At 32.8% G+C, this 21,721-nt stretch overlaps 1 protein-coding gene across 6 annotated transcripts in view; it reads left to right on the plus strand.

Moving 5' to 3' along the window:
• The window catches only part of Clcn3 (chloride voltage-gated channel 3), a 78,567-nt gene that overhangs the window by 32,170 nt on the left and 24,676 nt on the right, over positions 1 to 21,721 (plus strand). For 5 of the 6 annotated variants that reach the window (XM_076853662.1, XM_076853664.1, XM_076853666.1 and 2 more), the window contains 5 exons: positions 13,036 to 13,193; positions 16,000 to 16,099; positions 17,399 to 17,586; positions 18,784 to 18,906; positions 20,421 to 20,627. In XM_076853662.1, coding sequence (XP_076709777.1) covers positions 13,036 to 13,193; positions 16,000 to 16,099; positions 17,399 to 17,586; positions 18,784 to 18,906; positions 20,421 to 20,627 — 776 coding nt within the window. Of the gene's footprint in view, positions 1 to 858; positions 935 to 13,035; positions 13,194 to 15,999; positions 16,100 to 17,398; positions 17,587 to 18,783; positions 18,907 to 20,420; positions 20,628 to 21,721 lie in introns of those variants that run through there. The other variant, XM_076853665.1, reaches the window with a different exon arrangement.

The raw sequence follows: 21,721 nt of genomic DNA on the forward strand, positions 1-21,721 counted from the left end.
TCGCCATAATAAAAGTTTTTTATTTCTATTTTCATAAATAATTCTTTTAAAAATCATGCTTAGGGCCTAATTTGACCCCACTCTAGGCAGCTCACATAGAGCATCAAAGAATGAGGAACCGATCAATATAAAGTAATTTTTCTTCTTTTTTTTTTTGGGAAAGCAACATGTACTTGTGGATCAGTCAGTTATGAGTTTTGTTTGTACTCTATTACTTAGAGCATACTATCGTGTCCTAGTTTCTATGGGTAAGAGGTGGTAGTCTATAATATATGATTCATTGAAGCCATGGGTCAACACAAAGGAACTGGTAATGTGTAGTTTGGCAGCTAACATGAATCAAGAAAATGAATCAAGGACTGGGGTTGTGGCTCAGTAGTAGAGCGCTTGCCTAGCATGTGTGAGGTACTGGGTTCAATCCCTAGCGATACACACACACACACACACACACCAAAAAAAAAAAAAAAAAAAAAGAAACAAAGCTATTATGTCAATCTACAACTAAAAATATTTAAAAAAAATGAATCAACTTCCCTAGGAGGACAAAACTTCAATGATTAAAAACAGATCTTCAGGCTGATAAAGAGTGAAGAGACAGATAATCAAAGTATAAATTTGCAAAGATTATCAATAAATTTAAACATGGATTTGTTTTCTAAAAACCTGCGTGCTAAAGCTGAGGCTTACCTTTATTGGGTAAACTAGTACTGTACCAGTTTTTTCTTTTCTTGTCATCCCTGGGAATTGAGCCAGGATGCTTTGCCACTGAGCAAACTCTTTATTTTTTATTTTGAGACAGGGTCCCACTAAATTGCTTAGGGCCTCACCAAGTTGCTGAGGCTGGCCTTGAACTTGTGATCTTCCTGCCTCAGCTTCCCAAGTCACAGAGATTACAGGTTTGTGCCACTGTGCCCAGCCTATACCAGTTTTCAAGGTGAGATGGTAAATAATGAAACTTCTATCCAAGTGAATGATATATATATATATATAAGCTAGATGTATAAGTAGTTTCAAACTATGATTGCTATTGATAGATTAGAAATTAACATTACATTTTAGAAATAGCCATCTTTGGGGGGTAGTAGATTTCCTATACAGAACCAATCAAGCTACCTCATACACTTTCTCTTCCTTTTTTGTCAGGGGACTAACCAAACCAAAAAAAAATTGATTTGTTTGGACTGTTGTTAGTTTTATTTAGTACTCTTGACTTTCTTCTTTTGTTCATTAAGTTTAAAGTAGTTTGGGGGATTGAATTCCTTTCTTTTACCAAATCCTTATAATGGATCTTTGGGCCTTGAGCCTCCATTTACTCCATGAAGAGTTGTTTTTTTGGTGGTCTTAAGAATTGAACTTGGCCTAACACATGCTAGACAATACTATAATACTGAGATAAACCCCCAGGCCCATACAAATCCTTTAAAACTTATTTGAATTTTTTTTTTTTTTACTTTTTTTCTTATTTATTTATATAAATAGTTTTACAAATGAATGCCAGATTTGTTACTACACATTTGGTTGAAAAGACCTTTTCTCATTGACTTGCCTTTGTATTTTTGTTGAAAATTTATTGACTACATATATGTGGACCTTTTTTTTTTATTGGTATCAGGGATTATACTCAGGGATACTCAACCACTGAGCCACATCCCCAGTCCTATTTTGCATTTAAAAAAATTTTTTTTATTGATTTTTATTATTATTTTTTAAATACACGACAACAGTGGAATGCATTACAATCCTTATTACACATATAGAGCACAATTTTTCATATCTGTATATAAAGCATGTTCACATCAATTTATGCCTTGAATATTTTTTATTCATAGTATTTATTAAACTCTTGTGTATATATAAAGCTTAACCAGTTGCTGTGGAGAATGATGGTGGTAACACTAGCAATATTAATGATAGCTAATGCTTATGGAATTACTGCTTGCCATATGCTGTTCTATGTGCTTTACATTTATCAAATAATTTTAATCCTTATCACAACTTTGTGAAGTAGGTATTATTATAGTCTCTATTTTCCAGGTGATAAACTGAGGTAAAGAAATGTCAGGACTTGATGCAGATATTTGGCTCATCCTCTAATCCTAAGGATATATGCTGCTCACTGTATATATCTGTAATGACCTGCCTGGGAAGGCTGGTTAGGGGCATAAGAAGGCTTCCTAAGTTGAAAACAAAGAAACAAATTAACTTCCCCAAGGAAGTTAATAACATTTCTAGTGAATAGTATAGACAGCATTTTCTGTGGGACTTAGTGGGGGAAGAGATAAGTCTCCTTTTAACAAGTGTTATTTAAGTAGACGTCTTCCAAGTATGAAAGAAATTTGATAGGATATATCTTGGCAGAGAAAACAGAATAAGTAAATGCTATGACAAGAGTAAATGCCTAGTATGTTGGTACCTGATTGGTTTGTTGTATCAAAACGAATATACTTGCTTTTTTGTTGAGTCTGTAGAAGGAGTAATAAAGAAAGGTAGATGTAAATATAGCCTTTTTTTTTCCTGTTACAATAGATGATTTTGTTCTTTTTTTCCCCTTCTGAAAGTATTAGTAGTTAGCATTTTTTGCACATCATTTTTAAATCCCAAAAAGATATGCTTATTGCCAAAGGGACATTGTTTAGGCTCCTTGTAAATTGATTTTAGGATTCAAGTGCTTTTGTTGCCTTTTTATTACCCCTAAGTTTTTATTCAACCAGAAAATTAAACTTCTTAAAAATTAATTCATCTGCATGTCTGTAAATTGTTCTAAAAAAGAACAAATAGAGTCTCTATTTGGTGATCAAAACTCTGTTTTATACTATTGTTTTAGAATAGTCTTAAATTTTATTGTCTATAGTATTTGAATTTTAAATCTTCAATAAAATCTTGACTATTTTACTACCTATTTTACTGCTCTATTTTCTAAAAATAACTGACACTTTACTGTGATTAATTTTATATCATCCTATGGCTTGTCATACATCAGAAATAATTTTTTTATTAAGATTTCAAAATGTTGCTGAACATGGTGACTGGGGAAGCTAAGGCTGGAGGATTGCAAGTTTCAAGCCAGTCTCAGTAACTTATCAAGACTCTGTCTCAAAAAATAAAGACTGGGGATGTAGTTCATTGGTCAAGTGCCCCTGGGTTCAATCCCCAGTACTAACACAAACAAAAAATGTAAGCAGATTTTTTGCCATTTTTGTTCTTTATAACATTTAATTTGTAGTTTTTGTAGTCCTTTACCACTTAAATTAGGTCAAAAATAAATCTACTTTCGTTTCTTTTATAAATTCATAAAATTTTTGTCATGTAATATTCAGGTCACCCTAATATGTAGAGATATTTCATAAACATGGAATTTGCTTCCAAATGTACATGTGTCCTAATATCCACACTACCTAAGGATATTGCTTTTTATTTTGAGCTGGTGGCAAAACAGAGAAGAAAGTAGTGAATTGAATTGAGTAATGAGCTCAACTTTGCTACTGACTGGTTGTTTATATTTGGTCAGCTATATTGATGGTTGCTATAGTCTTTGAAGTTTAGTTATATATGACTGTGGATGACTGTACAGATTCTAAAGAGCATTCTCTTTATTTATACTGTTCATTTATCCATCCAACATTTAATTGACCACCTACTAAGTTCAGGACACTATGCTTTACTATTACATTTTAGTCCTTGATTTGAGAGTCTATTATTCTATTACCAATAACTTTCTAAAACTTCTATTATCAACTTAAAACACTACTTTTCCCTCCCTTACCAGGATGCCCATTTCTTATCAGTAAGGTTACAGAGGGAGAGGAAAAAAGCACATTTCATGTATATCGAAGGGCAGGGTCTGTAGGGAGAGGAGACTAAACTTTCTGCTAATACAGAAGTAATTCCATTGTCAGGGAATATATGGAATGTTGGATTTCTGCTTCCTTTCTTCAATATTTTTTTAAAGTGTATGTTTTCTGATACAATAATAATCTACATTATGAGTTTAAATAGCAAGTCTTATTATTCTTACATCTTTGGAGATGGACCTCAGAGATAGTCTAAGATATTGGGATCTAGGTAACTTGGAACTCCCTTTTCTTTTCTTTTGTTTTTTAGAGAGAGAGAGAGAGAGAGAGAGAATTTTAATATTTTTTAGTTTTTGGCGGACACAACATCGTTGTTTGAGAGAGAGAGAAAGAGAGAGAGAGAATTTTAATATTTATTTTTTAGTTTTTGGCGGACACATCATCTTTGTTTGTATGTGGTGCTGAAGATGGAACCCGGGCCACACGCATGCCAGGCGAGCGCGCTACCGCTTGAGCCACATCCCCAGCCCTGGAACTCCCTTTTCAAGGAAGCCTGTTTGAGTGTTGCTCTTTAGGAAGAATCTTAGGCTGCTGTTGATGTAACTGTGAATTTTACTATTGAACTCAGTATAAGATGCAGCAGCTTGTGTGTGTGTGTGTGTGTGTGTGTGTGTGTGTGTATGTGAGAGAGAGAGAGAGAGAGAGATAGAGAGAGCCGCGCAAGCGCAGATAATTTCAGTTAATGCTTGTTTTTCTCTAGTTTAGCATTCATTATAGTACAGGTTAACGTGTTGGGCACAAAATTGATTGGATTGTACGTGGTATTTATAAAAAGAATGAAGATAGAAAATGAAATATCACTATATGTAAGAGTAAACATTCATTACTAACCTTTGGTTTTACTTGAGTACATATCTGTTAAAGTTGGAGAATTAGTTTCTAAGTATTTACTTGGAAGGATAGTTACCTCTGCCAGGAGTAAAGCCTTCTTGTGGTGTAAGATGAATCTGGAACAACCTGATGATAAAAAGGGGTGCCTTAGTGTCAAAGATTTCTGCTGAAGCATGGGAATGTGAATACTGGGAACAAAGCACCCTCATGGCTATTATTGCAACATTTGAAGTGCTATAGGAAAAAGTGGGTTGGAACCTGGAACCAAAGGCCAAGGAGGAATAGTGATGGTAAAAGGTAGGGTTATATCACTCATCCAGAGGCTAAGTGCAGTGGCATGTGTGTTTGAGGAGAGGGCAGTAGCTAACAGTTCTTAACCTACTGCAAGGGAAGAGAGTATACACATATCTTAAAATATACAAGTGAACCATTCTGAAATTATTTTCTTAGGCACCATTGGATAGTGCTAATGACTTAGGAAACTGAGTTTGAATCCCTATTCACTACTTATTAGTAGTATGACCTTGAGCTTATTTTCTAATATTCTCTGTCTTGTTTTTCAAATAGAAAAATAGGGATAATAATACCTACCTTGCATGTTGTAGTAAATGAATTATTATATGTAATTACTAGTACTCAATGAAAGCTAGTTGTTTTTATTGTTATTTTAAGACACAAGCTAGTTAACAATGTCAGCCTCTGCATGGGAGAGCTTATTTTAATTCTGATTTACTCTCTTTTATCTGTCTTTTGCTTCATCATTTGTGGGGTTTATTGTTGTTGTTTGTTTTAGTGGTATGGAGAATTTCACTCAGGACCAAAAAATTGTTTTGTTTTTGGTATTGGGGGGTGAACTCAGGCCCTTATGTATGCTAGACAGGCACTGAGTTATACCCCCAGCCCTTTTCAAAATTTGAGTCAGGATCTAAGTTGGCCAGGCTGGTTTCAAATTTACAGTCCTCCCACCTTGCTTGTTGAGTAGCTGTCATTTGTACGTTGGTGATATATCTGAGGCCATTACCTAACCAAAATCATAAAAATCTGCTCTTGCATTTTCTTTTAAGGGTTTATAGTTTTGGCTCTTATTTTTAGATCTAGCATCCCTTTTGAATTATTGTTTATGTATTTGTGTAAGGAAGGGTTCTACTTTCATTCTTTAGCATGTGTATAGTCTATTATCCCAGCATCATTTGTTCTTTCTACATTAGCAAATTATTGTTACAAAGAATAATGAATTTTTTTTAATATTTATTTTCCAGTTTTTGGTGGACACAACATCTTTATTTTATTTTTATGTGGTGCTGAGGATCGAACCCAGCGCCCCATGCATGCCAATAATGAATAATTTTAAACTTTTAAAAAATAATTTACATTCTTTTATTTAGATTATAAATGGTAGTATATAATGGATTGTGTTATAGGTATTCTTGAATTTTATCAAGTTCTGTGTGGAAAAGTAAGTCTAAAAGTCTTCTTGGTACAATTTTTTTTTTTTTTTTGCAGGTAAATTGCAAGCCAGTTATAGTTCATTCATTAGATAATTTTTCCTATTGCTAAAATATTTCAGTCTTTTTAATATTTAAACTATGAAAATGTCTACTATTAATGGAAAACTTGATCATTGATCATGCATTTTAAGAAATTATTTCTGTGTTCATATGACATAAAAAATTATCAGAAATTATGAAACATGAAGAATTAAATTATCAGAAAGTATGGAACTTTTGCTTAATGTAAAGCTGAAGAACTTATAGTCCAAATTCATGAGGATGTTTTCTGTCATATTGTCAAATTTTCAGTTAAGATTAATATCATGAGTGATATAATGCAGCTTAGTGAGGTTTTAAACATTGAAGTATTTGAGCAGAAATAATAGCTTGTGTTAATAGATCTCCTATTTTCTATCAAATGTGATGTAAAATATTTTATGGATCTATAGGTAAAATATTTTAACAAACTAATCCTAAAGATTTGTTTAGTAAATTATAGTGTGTCAAAACAATTGAATATGTTATACGTGTGTGTGTACACACACACACACACACACACACATATGGATCTAGTCTGAATACTACAAAAATGACAAAGTGAAAGTATGTCAAAGAAGTTAATAAGTAATTGATACTGGTTTACAGAGATGGAATTTGACTCTTGATCTTTCCAACCTCAAAGTTCTTTAAAGTCATGGAGTTTCTCTACTAGGCTACTCAGAAGGAAAAGTGATCTTTTTTTATAGCCCTTTTTGGTCATGTTTTTCAGCCAGTAGGAAGTAAAATTAGATAGTAAATTAGTATGATGGCAGTTACTGGTATCTGGAAGTCAGCTCTTGAGGAAATTTTTTGATTATTATATTTTTAATTTTTTTCTTAAGTTTAGAAGTGAATTTGCCCAAGATCAGACTTTCTTATAGTCTAAGATATTGGGATCTAGGTAACTTGAACTATCCTATATCCATTTTTTTCCCCCTCATGGAGTGATGATAGCTTTAGTCTTGATCATTTTTATTTTTGGACCTCTTTAAGAAGAAGTCAATGCTTAGGACAAAGTTATAAATCCTAGAAGAGACTTAGGCATCAGGTAGGAGGATGGGGACATAAATGGAAGGAGTGAGCAATATATATTTTGGTAGATGGTCCTTTCTAATAGGGTACTTAAACTATTAGGACCTATATATTTTGGTTCTAGGTTTATTCTCTGACTAGGAAAAAGCAAAATTATGTTGATCCCAGAGGCAAGATAAACAGCAGGATTATGTCTAATAACAGGAACTAACAAATACCCAAGTTTTTGAGTGTGTATTAATCTAAAAGATGGTATTAGTATTAGCCCTATTTAACAGACTAGAAAATTGAGGCTCAGTTAACCAAGATTAAATAACTTGACCAAAGTCACACACAAATAATGAGTTATAGAAAATAAACATAGAATAATTGCTTGTATCCTTTTGAAGGTTAAATTGTTAAAATTAATTGGCTCTAAATGCCTTATGTCACTCTATCTTAGGATTTATATATTCAGGAACTAGAGTTTTGATTGGTCTATCTTGAGTCATGTGCGTTTAGGGTATCTTGATTGATCCCTTCACCAAAACTGCATGTAGTGAAGGGTAGAAATTTCTTTGAAATAATTGAGTTCTGTTATATAAAGAAGGAGTAGAGAAACCAGGTAGGCAAAAAAATAAGGGCCTATTAGACAAATAATAACCCTATGTGAAGATGATTACTTATTGGATACTTTGCTTGTTTGGAGATATATCTAATTATTAATATTGAATATCGGATAGTGGGGTTGGTAAAAACTATTAAGAACAACTGCAAAAGACTTTATTACTATATTAAACATGAATTGGAAAAGAGATGACTAGTGGCTGGGGTTGTGGCTCAGCAGTAGAGCACTCACTTAGCATGTGAGGCCCTAGATTTGATCCTCAGCACCACATATAAATAAATAAATAAATAAATAAATAAATAAATAAATAAATAAATAAATAAATAAATAAATGGTATATAAAAAAAATTGTAGATGGCAAATGCATAAACATTTTTTAAAAAGAGGATGACTAAGCAGATACAAACATTTCAGGTATTATTTGTAATGACATACTAATCCTAAAGATTTGTTTAGTAAATTATAGTGTGTCAAAACAATTGAATATAGTAATTTGAAATCACAAAAAATGTTGTGCATGTGCATTTAATGAAGCATGGCATAGTGGCGCACAACTGTAATCCCAGGGACTCAGGAGGATGAAGGGGGAGGATAACAAGTTCAAGGCTAGCCTCAGTCAGTTAAGGAGATCATCAACAACTTAAAATAGATAAAGGGATGTAGTTCAGTGATAAAGCACCCTTCTGTTCAATCCCCAGTACCCCCCCCCCCCCAAAAAAAAAGTATGAGTGGAAAAAATAAAACAATTTATAAACAACTGCGGCTAATAATATATTGTGGTCTCATGTATTTTACTTATGGAAAATGTAGAAGACTGAAGCCAATTTCCAGTTAAATGATTGTATCTCTCTTGTTTACTCAATTTTCTCTCTTTCCCTCCCCAGCAAACCTTATGTAGTTGCATAAAATTGTTTCTTCATCTGATTTATTTCAGAAACTTTAAGCCTTTTACTTAAAGCCTTTTGAAAACCAGAAACCCATCTCCTACAACTCAAAAAGTATATTTGCTTTGACGATTTTTGTCTTTTGTATGGGTTTCAGAGGCCTTAATTTGAATTGTGGAAATGATAATATTAAATCTTGTTCTTTATAGCCTGCATTGAACTTTACCTATGATAGTGGGTGTCTTGGACTGAATTGGTTGGGGGATATGGACAGAATCAGGAAATACTTTGGGCTAAGGAACCTTTAATCTTTATTTCCAAAAGGTATTCTACTACATCCTCCATTAATGTCGTCACAGATAAGTAAATTCGAGCTATATATGTATCAAAAAATGGGCAATCCCCTGCAAATCCTGTCATTTATGTTAATAAAATTCAACTGTAAGAAGACCTTCTACTGAGGACAAAGAAAGCTATCATCGGGGAAGCAATGATCTCAAAACCTGTGTATTCTCTTGAAGACCTCTTGCCAGAGCTCCCTTCCATGTATCCGTTTTAGTAAAGCCGTATCATTTCCTAATTAAACCAATCTTGGAATGTTGTTTTAGGAAAGAAGGAAAGGTGCATGTTACATGAGAGAGAATTTCAATTTGTGCATATGGACTACCTAAAAGATACGCTTCATGCATATTGAAGTTGAGAAGTTAAGTTGGGTAATTTGTATCTTAAACTATTACTTATTTCCAGCACCTTGGGATGCTGAGTCAGAAGGGTTTGAGTTTAAAGCCAGCCTCAGCAAAAGTAAGGTGCTAAGTAACTCAATGAGACCCTGTCTTTAAGTAAAATACAAAATAGGTCAGGGAATATGTCTCAGTGGTTGAGTGCCCCTGAGTTCAATCCCTGGTACCACCCGCTTCCCAAAACATTTGCTTTATTTTAACATTTGTGTATAATTTGGCCATGTATTGTGGCTATGTATTGAGGAGTATAGAAGTTTTTAATTTTTGCATGGAAAACTAAAAAGATCAGAAGTTTGAGAAATGTTGAAATTTGCAAAACATTTCCTGAGAGTCCTTTTAAGAAAGTAATTTCAGGGTTGGGAATATAGTTCAATAGTAGAACATTTGTTAAGCACGCACAATCCCCAACATTGAAAAAAGAAAGGCATTTTCAGACTTACAAGGACTGAAAAAAAATAGTGTTTTCATGTGTCCTTCACCCCGATTCCAAAATGTTAACGTTTTACTATATTTGTTTATTCTCTTTTGTTCTTTCTTTCAGTATTATATATGCTACCATATATAACATATAGCATTTTATATAGATAATAGTGCATCTTCAGCTATGTATTTTTTCACTACATTATTTTTTCAGAATAATGTAAAGAGCAAAATGAAAAGATAATACACGTTTACCTTAAAATATTTAAGTGTATATTTCCTCAAGGCAGGAAAATCTCTTGTAGATAGCCATCAAACAGTTTTCAAAGTCAGAAAATTGAGTGTATTTGATCTATAGAATTTTTCCAATATTTCCGTTGTACCACTATGTCCTTTAGTTTGAAAGGAAAGACATGTTTTTTTTCCAGGATCTAATTCTGGAACACATGTTACAGTTACTTGTCATGTCTCTTTTAGTCTTTAATCTAGAACTGTTCCTCAGTTATTCTTTATCTTTCTTAACTTTGACATTTTTGAAGACTACCAGCCACTTATTTTGTAGAATTTTCTTCAGTTTGGGAATACCTGTGTTTTTTCCTTATAAGATTGAGTTTATACATATTTTGACCAGAATACTGCAGAAATACTTTATATCCTAACAGAAAACTGTAAAAGGCTCTTGACTCTTTCTTCCAAAAATATTTTTAAGTTCCATATTATCATATGGAAAACAGATTCTCAGATTTGTTGGTATATTATGAGTCTTCCTATTATATTTATTTTCCAATTGCTTTTGCTTAAGAAAATTTATAGCCTTTAAAGTGGCTTTTACAAAGTAAAAATTATTGAATGAAATCAGGATGGGATAGAGGTGGGGAAGAGTTTTAAAGCTTTAAGTATAGGTTTGAATGTATGTTTTATGTAACGAACATGGGCATTGCAGTGCAGGGATTGGGCCTTTAAACCTTTAGCCAAGATTGGTAAATTATTTATTCCTGGAGTACTTCTGCCAGAACACTGAAATCAATATACTCTTTTCCTTTTAGAAGTCTTACACCTTCCCAAGGCAAACATTCAAATGTGTTAAATAGGGAGATAAGAGAGAACACTGTTAGATAAAAGCAAATACACATTTAAGTTTACTAGTACAGTATTCACTTTCAGTGAAATGTTAAGTCTTTGTGCACTTGTTTAATCAATTCCTAGAAGTAGGAATCTTGTATTTTGATAAGCACTTTCTAATTGCCCCTACAAATGATCATATCCATCTTTTTTTAACAGTCAAATCCAATAATTTTCACTCTTGAATTATAATATTTCTTACCCTGTTTTTATCTTCAAATTGTTTTTATCTTCAAATTCTTTTTCTAACAGTAATGTTTAACTATCTCTTATAGACCATATTCACATCATCTGTTTCTTCTTTTCAGAAATAGGAATAAAAGTATCTAACTTAAAATGTATATTTATAAGTCTCATTGTGAAACCAAAGCCTAATAACTTCATATTACCATTTAAAATTCATATTCTTTAGGACATTTTCTTAAATTAATCCCACTTAGTTTGAGATACTGTAGTCCCCTATTTTTAATAACAAATTAAATATAAGTAATAAGATTAAAATTTGTTTTATAATGCTTCAATATTGGAACTTTATAAATTGGATTGTGCCTTAAAATAAGGAATTTTGCCCAGTATCTTTGTATCTGCCAAGATAAGTAGAAGAGTGCCATTTATATAAATAATTAATAAATGTCTTCAGTTGAGTTTGGTTTGTGCTGTATAAATTTTAGATCAGGGGTTGACAAACTATAGCCCATATGTCCCATTTTACCCTTCAAAAACATTTTATTGGAACACATTCATACCTACTCATTGACATATTTCTGATATCTTTTGTGTTTCCATTGTAGAGTTGAGTAGTTGCAACTGTGTGGACTTTAGAACCTAACATATTTATTCCCAGAGTCCTGGCTGACCTCTGTATCAGATTATAAGCAATTTAACATTAATGTATTTTTTTTCTTTTTATGGTGCATAGTACAATATTCTACCCATACCATGCATAATTTATGGATTTTTATAAGAATTTTGTGAGTATAACTGTGGGAAAATTTTATAGGAGTGAGTTTGCTATCTGTGTATATTAAATTTGGGTAGCTTTTCCCTTCTCAAAGGGGTTCTAACAGTTTATACTTAAATTACCAATTTTGTGACTAGTTATGTTAAATTACTAAAGGCCTCTTCATAACTTTGTTGATTCCGTTCATTCACACACTTTCTTTTTATTTTTTACCAGTCTTATGGTTAAAAAATGATATAGTGTATTTGATTTTCTTTTTATGTGTTAGATTGAACTTATTTTCATATTTAAAAGCCATCTGTTCCCCCCCAATCCCTCTCTCCCATTTGTTAATTAATTAATTTATTTCAGTGCTATGGATCCATCCCATGATCCTAACTAACACTGAATTACATCTCAACCTATATTTCTTTTTCTTGGAGTACCTTTTAATGTCTATCCTAGAACCTTCTTTACATTCATATTCATCATATAGGGAACACATGTTCACTATAGTTTTATTTGCCTCTAGTAAAGGAACTAGTATTGTAACAAAGCTGATTCAAAGGAGGGTGTGTGAGACTAAAAATGGTAGTCAGTGAATGAAAGAAATTTCTTACAAGGCATGCACACACACACACACACACACACACACAAACACACACACACACACACACACACACACACAAAACACTACAACTCCAAGGAGTTTTTTCCCCAATTGGACAGAATCCATTTGCATTTTACCAGATGAAAATCATCACTTTCAATTCATTAGTCTTTACAAGGCATTTTCTAACTATAGTCTATCCCTTAAGACATCTAGAATTCTCTTCTCCAGATAACCAGATGACTATTAGGCAGGCTGCTGATTGATAATTACGATATGGCTGTGAAAGGACATGAATCTTTTTGCCTTATTTCTAAGTTTTGGGTAATTTTTCTGAACATTTCCTCTTTTATTGAAATTATTTCAAGTGATATTATTTCTTTGATTTATCTATGAACTGATAAGAAAGTTACAAAGCACCCTGTTATCTTTTATAAAACATACTCATTTTTTCTTTCCTGCTCTGTAGGAACTCATTATACAATGACAAATGGAGGCAGCATTAATAGTTCTACACATTTACTGGATCTTTTGGATGAACCAATTCCGGGTGTTGGTACATATGATGATTTCCATACTATTGATTGGGTGCGAGAGAAATGTAAAGACAGAGAAAGGCACAGACGGGTAAGTGTTTACAGTGTTTTAAAAATATAACACATAATTAATCATTTAATAATGCATTGCTGCCAGTGATCTTCAGCCACCAAATCTATGTTACACTTTAAAATAAATTTAAGTGTATATCTGATAAATGCTGTTTTCTGTTTCTGTGTGTGTTTGCTTTTTTTCAGTTTGTTTATGTTTCATATCTTTCCAGACAGGATTTGCGGTAGCTCAAAAACAAAGAAATAGAATTGGAAGACAAAATAGGAAGGAAAGGGAAAAGCACAGCACAGGAGTTTTGGGGTAGATCAAGCCACACTTAAGATTAGGAAGTCAGCATGCTTTTTGGCCTTAAGCAACTCAGCAAGCTGAAGAGTTGTGAAACTCTTATTATGAAAAAAAGAAGATATGTACTGGGAAGTCATTTTGTGGGGTTTTGCAGTTTTCTTTTGTTCCTTTTGCCAGTACTTGAAAATTGACCAGTGAGATTTTTGTTTGCTTGTTGCTTTTGTTTCTGTATCTTCATGAACTTATGAATTTAAACATTTTATGTGTCATAATTATCACAGTTACTCTTTTCGTTGAGGTCCATGTTCCACTTTAAAAAAAAAATCCTTTTTTAGTTTATTTTTGGTACTGGGGATTGAACCCTGAGTTGCTTAATCACTGAACCACATCCTCAGGCCTTTTTTAATTCTTTATTTTGAAACAAGGTCTCAATAAGTTGCTCAGTGCCTCACTAAGTTGCTGAGGTTGGCCCTGAACTTGTGATACTCCTGCCTCAGCCTGCCTAGTTTCTAGAATTACCAGTCTATGACACCATGCTCAGCCATGTTGTTATACTTTTGACTAGTGGGAGTGAATTGATATTGGTTGGTGTCTGTGTTCTCTGACTTGAGTTCAGACATGATGTATTCTGGGAAAACATTATGTTATATTTGTTTATCTTACACATTTCAGCAGAAAACCTAAGTCAGCCATTTCTCCAAGGAGTTCAGTCCTATTGAAGGAGAATGATACATAGAGACAATCTGGGCAAAAGTGGGTACTGTTTGTTTGTGGGTTGGTCATTATTTCTCCTAAGTTTATACTACTGTTCTAATTTAAAATCATTACCATAGGGCTTAATATCTAGTTCTTAAATCTGTGCCTCATTTAAAGCATCCAAAAATCTCAACATCACAAACAGAATCATTTAATTTACCACAGTACACACACCCACACACACCAGTTATGTAGAATATTTTCATGATTCCAAGCTAAATGTATAAAACACATTATAGTCAAAGAAGTCTAGTTTCTTTCTGTTCTAACTTAATTGTCTTCTTCCCCTTATAAATAATGTTTTACATTTTTAATTTTATGGTTTATCCTTTCATTTAAAAAATACCAGCATTTGTGCCTATATTATCTTTCTTAGACAAATAGCATAATTCTAGCCACCTTGTCTTTGTCCTTCATCTCACTGCTTCTATCTCCTTTTTAATTGCTGAAGTACTTTTCATTACATAGATATTTTACAGTTTATTCAACTGTATTACATATTACTAAACATTAAATATTCTTGTTAGAAGTAGTGATGAGGGTACACTCTTGCACATACAGTATCTTTTTGTGTTTGGTATACTCTATCAAGCAAATGTTTGTTAAGTGACTATAGTAGTATGCAAGCAGTGGTACAAGAAGAATGTCTGACTCAGCCTGAAAATAATATTTTATTAGATATTATAGTTATTTTATTGAGGAAAATCAACATAAAATTTAGTGATTATTTAAAAAAATGACCTGCCTCCAATTCTAAAAGTAGTTAATATCTGTGTTTGGATGTTTATAGTATAGGAATAAAATTACCTCATTCAACTTAGAACTTATTCTGTGTGTGTGTGTGTGTACGTGTGTGTGTGTATGTGTGTATACTGGGGATCAAACTCAAAGCCTCACATATGCTAAGCAAGTGCTCTACCACTGAAATAAACTCTCAGCCTTCCTGTGTCTTTTTAATGGGGCCTTTTGCCTTCAAGTAGACCATAGGCTTGAAATAAATCAGGTCATTGAAGCCCTCCTATGGGGATGGTTGAGCATTATGTAATCCTAGGTGGAGAATATAAAACAACAACTGTAGTTGGACAGAAGAGTTTAGTACTCTTTAGAGATAGCTTTAAAAATGCATTCTTACAGGGAGAGATAAGACTTGCCTTCTTGTGTTTCAGTAGAATGAGATCAGAAAAATCTCTTACCTTCTTATTAATCTCCTACCTGCCTATACTATATCCAGTGAAGGACACTTTTGCCTTAACATTGTGATGAAAGAGCCCCTGCGCCTTACCAGTGAGATTGGAGCTTGCCACATCTTTGTATATAGGTCTCTAAGTTTCGGGAGTCTATTTATCCATGTGCCTTTTCTACATTTTATTTATGGGCATTTACTGTCACGTACTTATCTTTTAGACAGTTATAATTCAGTTAACTTCTAGCACCAGGGAATGATAGACATTTCCAGTCACTTTCACTAACATAAAATTTGTACCAAATACAAATCCAAAATTGAATTTGATTCATTTAAAAACAGTCTGTGTCAGATTTTTATGTGGCTTATGGTCCCATTGCACTTAAATCTGAGGTTCTTATAAAATGCTGGATAAATGCTTATCATCTGGCTTATGGTATAATGACTATCTGACAGTGATTTTTCCCCAAACTCACCTTTCCCGTTATTTAGTTTAGAAGGTACTGTTCTGATTATGGTAACTGAGAAAAATTGCTGATATTAGAATTCTATCTTCTATTCAGAGTTTGAAAAATGAAGCATAAACATTTCTAATTTCAGATCAACAGCAAAAAGAAAGAATCAGCATGGGAAATGACAAAAAGTTTATATGATGCGTGGTCAGGATGGCTAGTAGTAACACTAACAGGATTGGCATCAGGTAAAGGAAATTTTTAAAGTAGTCCTTTTTAAAAAAATTAACAGAACTGTAAATAGTTCTCCCCTCCTTCCCTCAAAAAATTTTTTTCCAGGTACTATTATATTTTTAAAAGCATGTGTTTTTCTCCCTCAAAAATTTCTCATATTAAAAGAGTAGGAGGCAAGAGACTTTAGTCTTTTCTTGGTTCTGTCACTTAAAGGGTCTATCCAACTTGATTGATCTTTCTGGGTTCAGTTTCCATCTCTGTAACATAAGTGGCTTGAACTAGATGATCAATAAGATATCTTTTATTTTACCATCATAATTAATAATTATTTTTTGAGTGCTATATGTGTCATGCAGTGTTCTAAAAATGGCATAATTACTGTGATTATAACTATGGTACAGATCAAGAAACTGAAGCACAAGAGAAATTAAGGAGTGTAGCTGAGATCATATGGTCAAAAAGTGGCTCAGCCATTGTATGAATTTCAGCTGTTTAGCTCAAGAGACTGACCCTTTAATTATCATGCTGTATAGCATGGCCACAAAGTCCTAGGGGAGAAATGTTAGGAAATAACAGTTAAGTACAAAAAATTAAGAACTTTTAATTATTTTCAGTTTCCATCATGGAAGATTGTGTCCAGAAAACATGAAAAATTAAAGTTTTTGTGGAAAACAGAGAAGTATTAACAATACTAATTGGCATGCACAAAAATTTTGTGACTTCTGTGTGTATGACCCATTGATCTTTTTATATGATAAGAATGACCCAGATTTGACCATGAATTTGTGTATTTTTATATTCTGTCAGTAAAATAATTTCGATACATATAGTTTTCTATTATTTAAGAAAAATTTGTTAATCTGTCACAGTAATTCATGAATGAATTTCACTAATTATTTCTAATGGACATTAAGTTTTAATGAGATTGAAATTATTTGTTAATGAAGTTTTGGATTGAAACTGGATAGTTAAAACATTTGCTTCAATAGCCAGATATATGAATCTCCTGCCAAGCAGCTTTCTTTTAAAGGTATTTGAATATTAGAACCTTTTTGTAATTATAATTAATTTGAATGATGCAATTGAGTTTTATTCAAAGAGTAACAATTTTATTTTAAAGAATATTATTATAGTTTTTTAAAGTAATAGATGTGCATTTATAGATAAAATTTGAAAATCTTAAAATCATGTTCCTTAGTGAAACTATTATTTATAGGAAATCTCCTGTTTTCTATTAATCTCTGAACTAGATAGATCTTAGCTCCCAAAAATATGGATTTGTTTTTTTGACCATCTCCAACATGTTTTTACAGGGGCATTGGCTGGATTGATAGACATTGCTGCTGATTGGATGACTGATCTAAAAGAGGGCATTTGCCTTAGTGCATTGTGGTATAACCATGAACAGTGTTGTTGGGGATCTAATGAAACAACATTTGAAGAGAGGGATAAATGTCCACAGTGGAAAACATGGGCAGAATTAATCATAGGTCAAGCAGAGGTAAGTTTTGCTTTGCTCAAGATGAATTAATCATTGATACAATGAAATTATAGAATTAATCACATATTGGATGATTGTAACCTGCATTCATCCAAAAGAAAAATTATGTAATAGAGTAGAATGGAAAATACAAGAATATATTACAGCAGGAAAAAAACTAAGGATTGTTCTAAGCAGCTTTTGTATCATTTAACAAACCACCTGGAGTATGGTACAAATTTATTTATTGTGAGTTGTAGTAGAAGGGATAAATCATTGCAATAGAATCTGTGTAAAGTTAATATGAAGTTATTAAAATGATTTGACACATTACATCACTAAGATTGGGAATTGGGAATTATGAAAGTATAAATTATTTTTAAAAAATCAGTAAGATAAGCCAAGTAGCTTATTGTTAGAAATTCAGAGATTGAAGAAATTCAGAGATTTTTTTTTTTTTTTTTTTTTGTGTGTGTGTGTGTGTGTGTGTGAGAGAGAGAGAGAGAGAGAGAGAGAGAGAGAGAGGTTACAGTATTAAATTTTTATTTTACTACTTTTATGTTTTATAATGAAGAACATTCTGGAACTTAGCATATCATATATTAAATATATTCACCTACAGATAGAATTTAAAATTTTTGTTACAGTTGCACTTCAGAGCTAAAAAGAATACATTTGCTAGTAAGATATACATTGAATGCTGATTCTTGCCTGACTTGATTGAATTCAATTTAATAATGTTTTTAAAAAAAAATTGGAACAGAATGTAATCTTGAGTGACAATTCAGTTTTGTCTCTACCAGCCATTTCCAAAAATTTGTTTATGGGTAGGCAGAAGTTAAAGTATAACTTAGATGTCTTGGTAACAATACCTAGGGATCAAGAAAAAGATTAATAGGATTAAGGCTACTTAATATATATAAGAACTAGTTTTTAGATTATGCCTAAATATTTTTTAATATAAAGTTTTGTATTACTGTGAAAATAAACCAGGAGCTTTCTAAAAGATTTACCCATTTTCGCACAGTAGCACGTGCCTGCAGTCCCAGATGCTTAGGAAACTGAGGCGGGAGAATCATTGAGCTCAGAAGTTTAAGGCTAACAGTGTCTCAAAAATTAAAAAAAATAAAAAAGTTTTACTCGGATTCCTTATGTGGCAAGCATTAGAGGTTGCAGTGAAAGTTAATTTCATACTCTTGAACTATTTTTGCTTTTTAGGGTCCTGGTTCTTACATCATGAATTACATAATGTACATCTTCTGGGCCTTGAGTTTTGCCTTTCTTGCAGTTTCCCTGGTAAAGGTATTTGCTCCTTATGCCTGTGGCTCTGGAATTCCAGAGGTAAGCCATGTAATACTATCTTTAGGCAGTAATTGTTATGATTCTTTTGCACTTAATGAAAACAGTTTGGGTGTGGGATAAGTTAGGGACTGGGGTTCATTAAATTAAATAAGTTAGGACTCAGTGGAAGAGTGGATGCCTGGCATGTGTAAGGTACTGGGTTCAATCCTCAGCACCTCATATAAATAAAATAAAGATATTGTATCCATCTATAACTACAAACAACAACAATAACAACAAAAAACCCATGTTTGAAGCTTTGAAGAATCGTTAGTTGACTTTTTTTATTTTTTATATTTTTAGTACCAGGGATTGAACTCAGGGGCACTTGACCATTGAAGCCAAATCTCCAGCCCTATTTTGTATTTTATTTAGGAACAGGGTCTCAGAATGTTAAACAGGTTGTTTAGCACCTTGCTTTTGCTGAGGTTCGCTTTGAACTCACGATCCTCCTGTCTCAGCACCTGAGCTGCTGGGACTACAGGCATGCGCCACTGCGCATGGCAAAGTTTGACTATTTTATGCTTTGAGAAAACATTTGATTAAAATCGGTCAATAGTATAAATTCGGGGGTTTTGTTTTATTTTTTTGCAGTATTGGATATTGAAGCCAGGGCCTGTACATGTAGACAAGGGCTCTCTCTACCATTGAGTTACAAAGTTACAGGGTTTAACTTTCATCAACAGCAATTTATTTATTTATTTATTTTAATCATCTTTTTTTAAAAAATATATTTTTAGTTGTTGTACATAATGTACATCTTCTGAGCCTTGAGTTTTGCCTTTCTTGCAGTTTCCCTGGTAAAGTATTTTATTTATTCATATATGGTGCTGAGAAACGAACCCAGTGCCTCACACATGCCAGGCAAGTGTGCTACCACCAAACCCCAGCCCCAGCCAACAGTAATTTAAAGGAGAATTAGATTTAGGCTTGAACTCATTTCTTTCTCTTTTTAATTTTTCTACATCCACTTTTTCTAGTGTATTTTTTAAAGACTAAATTATGGTGATTTTAAAAGGATAATCAATTAAGAATATATTTAATAAGGAACTGCATCATGTGGTAGTTAGAAGTGTTTATTGCTCCTTCTTGTATATAATGAAATACATTTCACATAATTGAAGTACTCTGAAAAGGCATAATAACTTTATTTTTGGTGGAAAGTCCTAAGTATCTAAATATGTTGTTTATTTCTACAACAGAAGTATTCAAATTTGCTATTTTTTGTTTTTGTCATTATACCGTTGTACTTAAGATCTGTATTTCCTTTAACATGGCTTATAATTTTTATTTTTTTCATGAGGTAGGGTTATTTTTTAACTTTATTTGAGTAGAGAATAAGAATACAATATAGATTTATCATACACATAATATAATTTTGAAAAATTAATTGTGTATTGTTCCATAATTGTTCAAACTTTCCTAGGTTTTGTGAGTAAAATGAGAATATTTTTGATTAGTTATATTCTCCTGTTTCTTAAAGGACATTAAACTGCTTTTACTTTTCTTTGTAGATTAAAACGATTTTGAGTGGATTCATCATTAGAGGTTACTTGGGAAAATGGACTTTAATGATTAAAACCATCACTTTAGTACTGGCTGTGGCATCAGGTTTGAGTTTAGGAAAAGAAGGTCCTCTGGTACATGTGGCCTGTTGCTGCGGAAATATCTTTTCCTACCTCTTTCCAAAGTATAGCACAAATGAAGCTAAAAAACGGGAGGTAAGTGTTTTCTGTAATTATTTGGCAGAAAAATATCTATTTTGTAGACTTGATATCAGTTGGGAATTTCCTAATGTGAAGATCATATTTTACTGTGTTGGGATAAATTTTTTTTAGATTAAAGTTTTTGAGATTAGTTTGTGCTTCTTTTCCTTTTTCTGACTATCTAACATCTTTTTAGAATCCATTCTACTGCTACCTAGTCACTCTTGTGTTTTAGAATGCTTTATAGACCAGCTGGTATTCACTGGGTTTTGGTTAAATTACACAGAGATCTTTCTTAGTTGTTTTCACTGTGCCTTACGCCCAACCTCTTTGGAAGCTTTTCCAAACGTAACATTGCTTTAACTCTTATTTTTCAACATTTCTTAACATCTCTACGGTTGGGCAAACTCAATTGCTGTGTTTTCTTTTGGGGTCAGTCAGTGTCTAATGCCATTGGAAGTGGTGTGTGATATGTAGAAAACTTTCTAACCCAGTGGGGAAATTCTGAAGACCTTGAGGACTTCCCAAAGTTTAAATCAGAAATTCATTTTATTTTTTTATTTGTGTGTATGGGGGCTCAGATCATTTTTGTGAGGGGATTGGAGGTAAGGAATAAATACTGAAGAACCACTGAAAAGGACAATGAAACTGGATGTTCTTTTGCAGGGCCAGATCTTACCCTTGCCAAAATCCCCTCCACTTAAAGGGGATGTGAGAACTTTTCTTTATTCAGCTGTTTTAAGGCAATTTCCTTTACCATTTCTTTGGCACATCATAAGGTCTTCCAGCAGGCCTTCAAACTATAGACTTTCCCTCATGTCTCTTTTTTCTGGGTATTTTCTGGAAGAAAAGTGGGCTCCTGAGACTTTGGTTAGTGGCTTTAAAACCTAGTCCCCGCAAATGCAAATCTGTAGCTCTAGGTGGGACAGAGATTTTTTTTTTTTTAATTTTATCTTTCAGAATCATCCTTTTTTATTGTGTATAGAGTTTGATTACTTTTAGTATTCCATTTTCCCCATTTCTTTAGATATTAAAATTAAATTCACCTGAGGCCAGTTATTCTAATGATTTCTTGTATACTCGTTTAGAAGTTATTATAAAGAGTTCTA

This window comes from Callospermophilus lateralis, chromosome 4 (genome assembly GCF_048772815.1).
Source record: "Callospermophilus lateralis isolate mCalLat2 chromosome 4, mCalLat2.hap1, whole genome shotgun sequence".
Classification (NCBI taxonomy): domain Eukaryota; kingdom Metazoa; phylum Chordata; class Mammalia; order Rodentia; family Sciuridae; genus Callospermophilus; species Callospermophilus lateralis.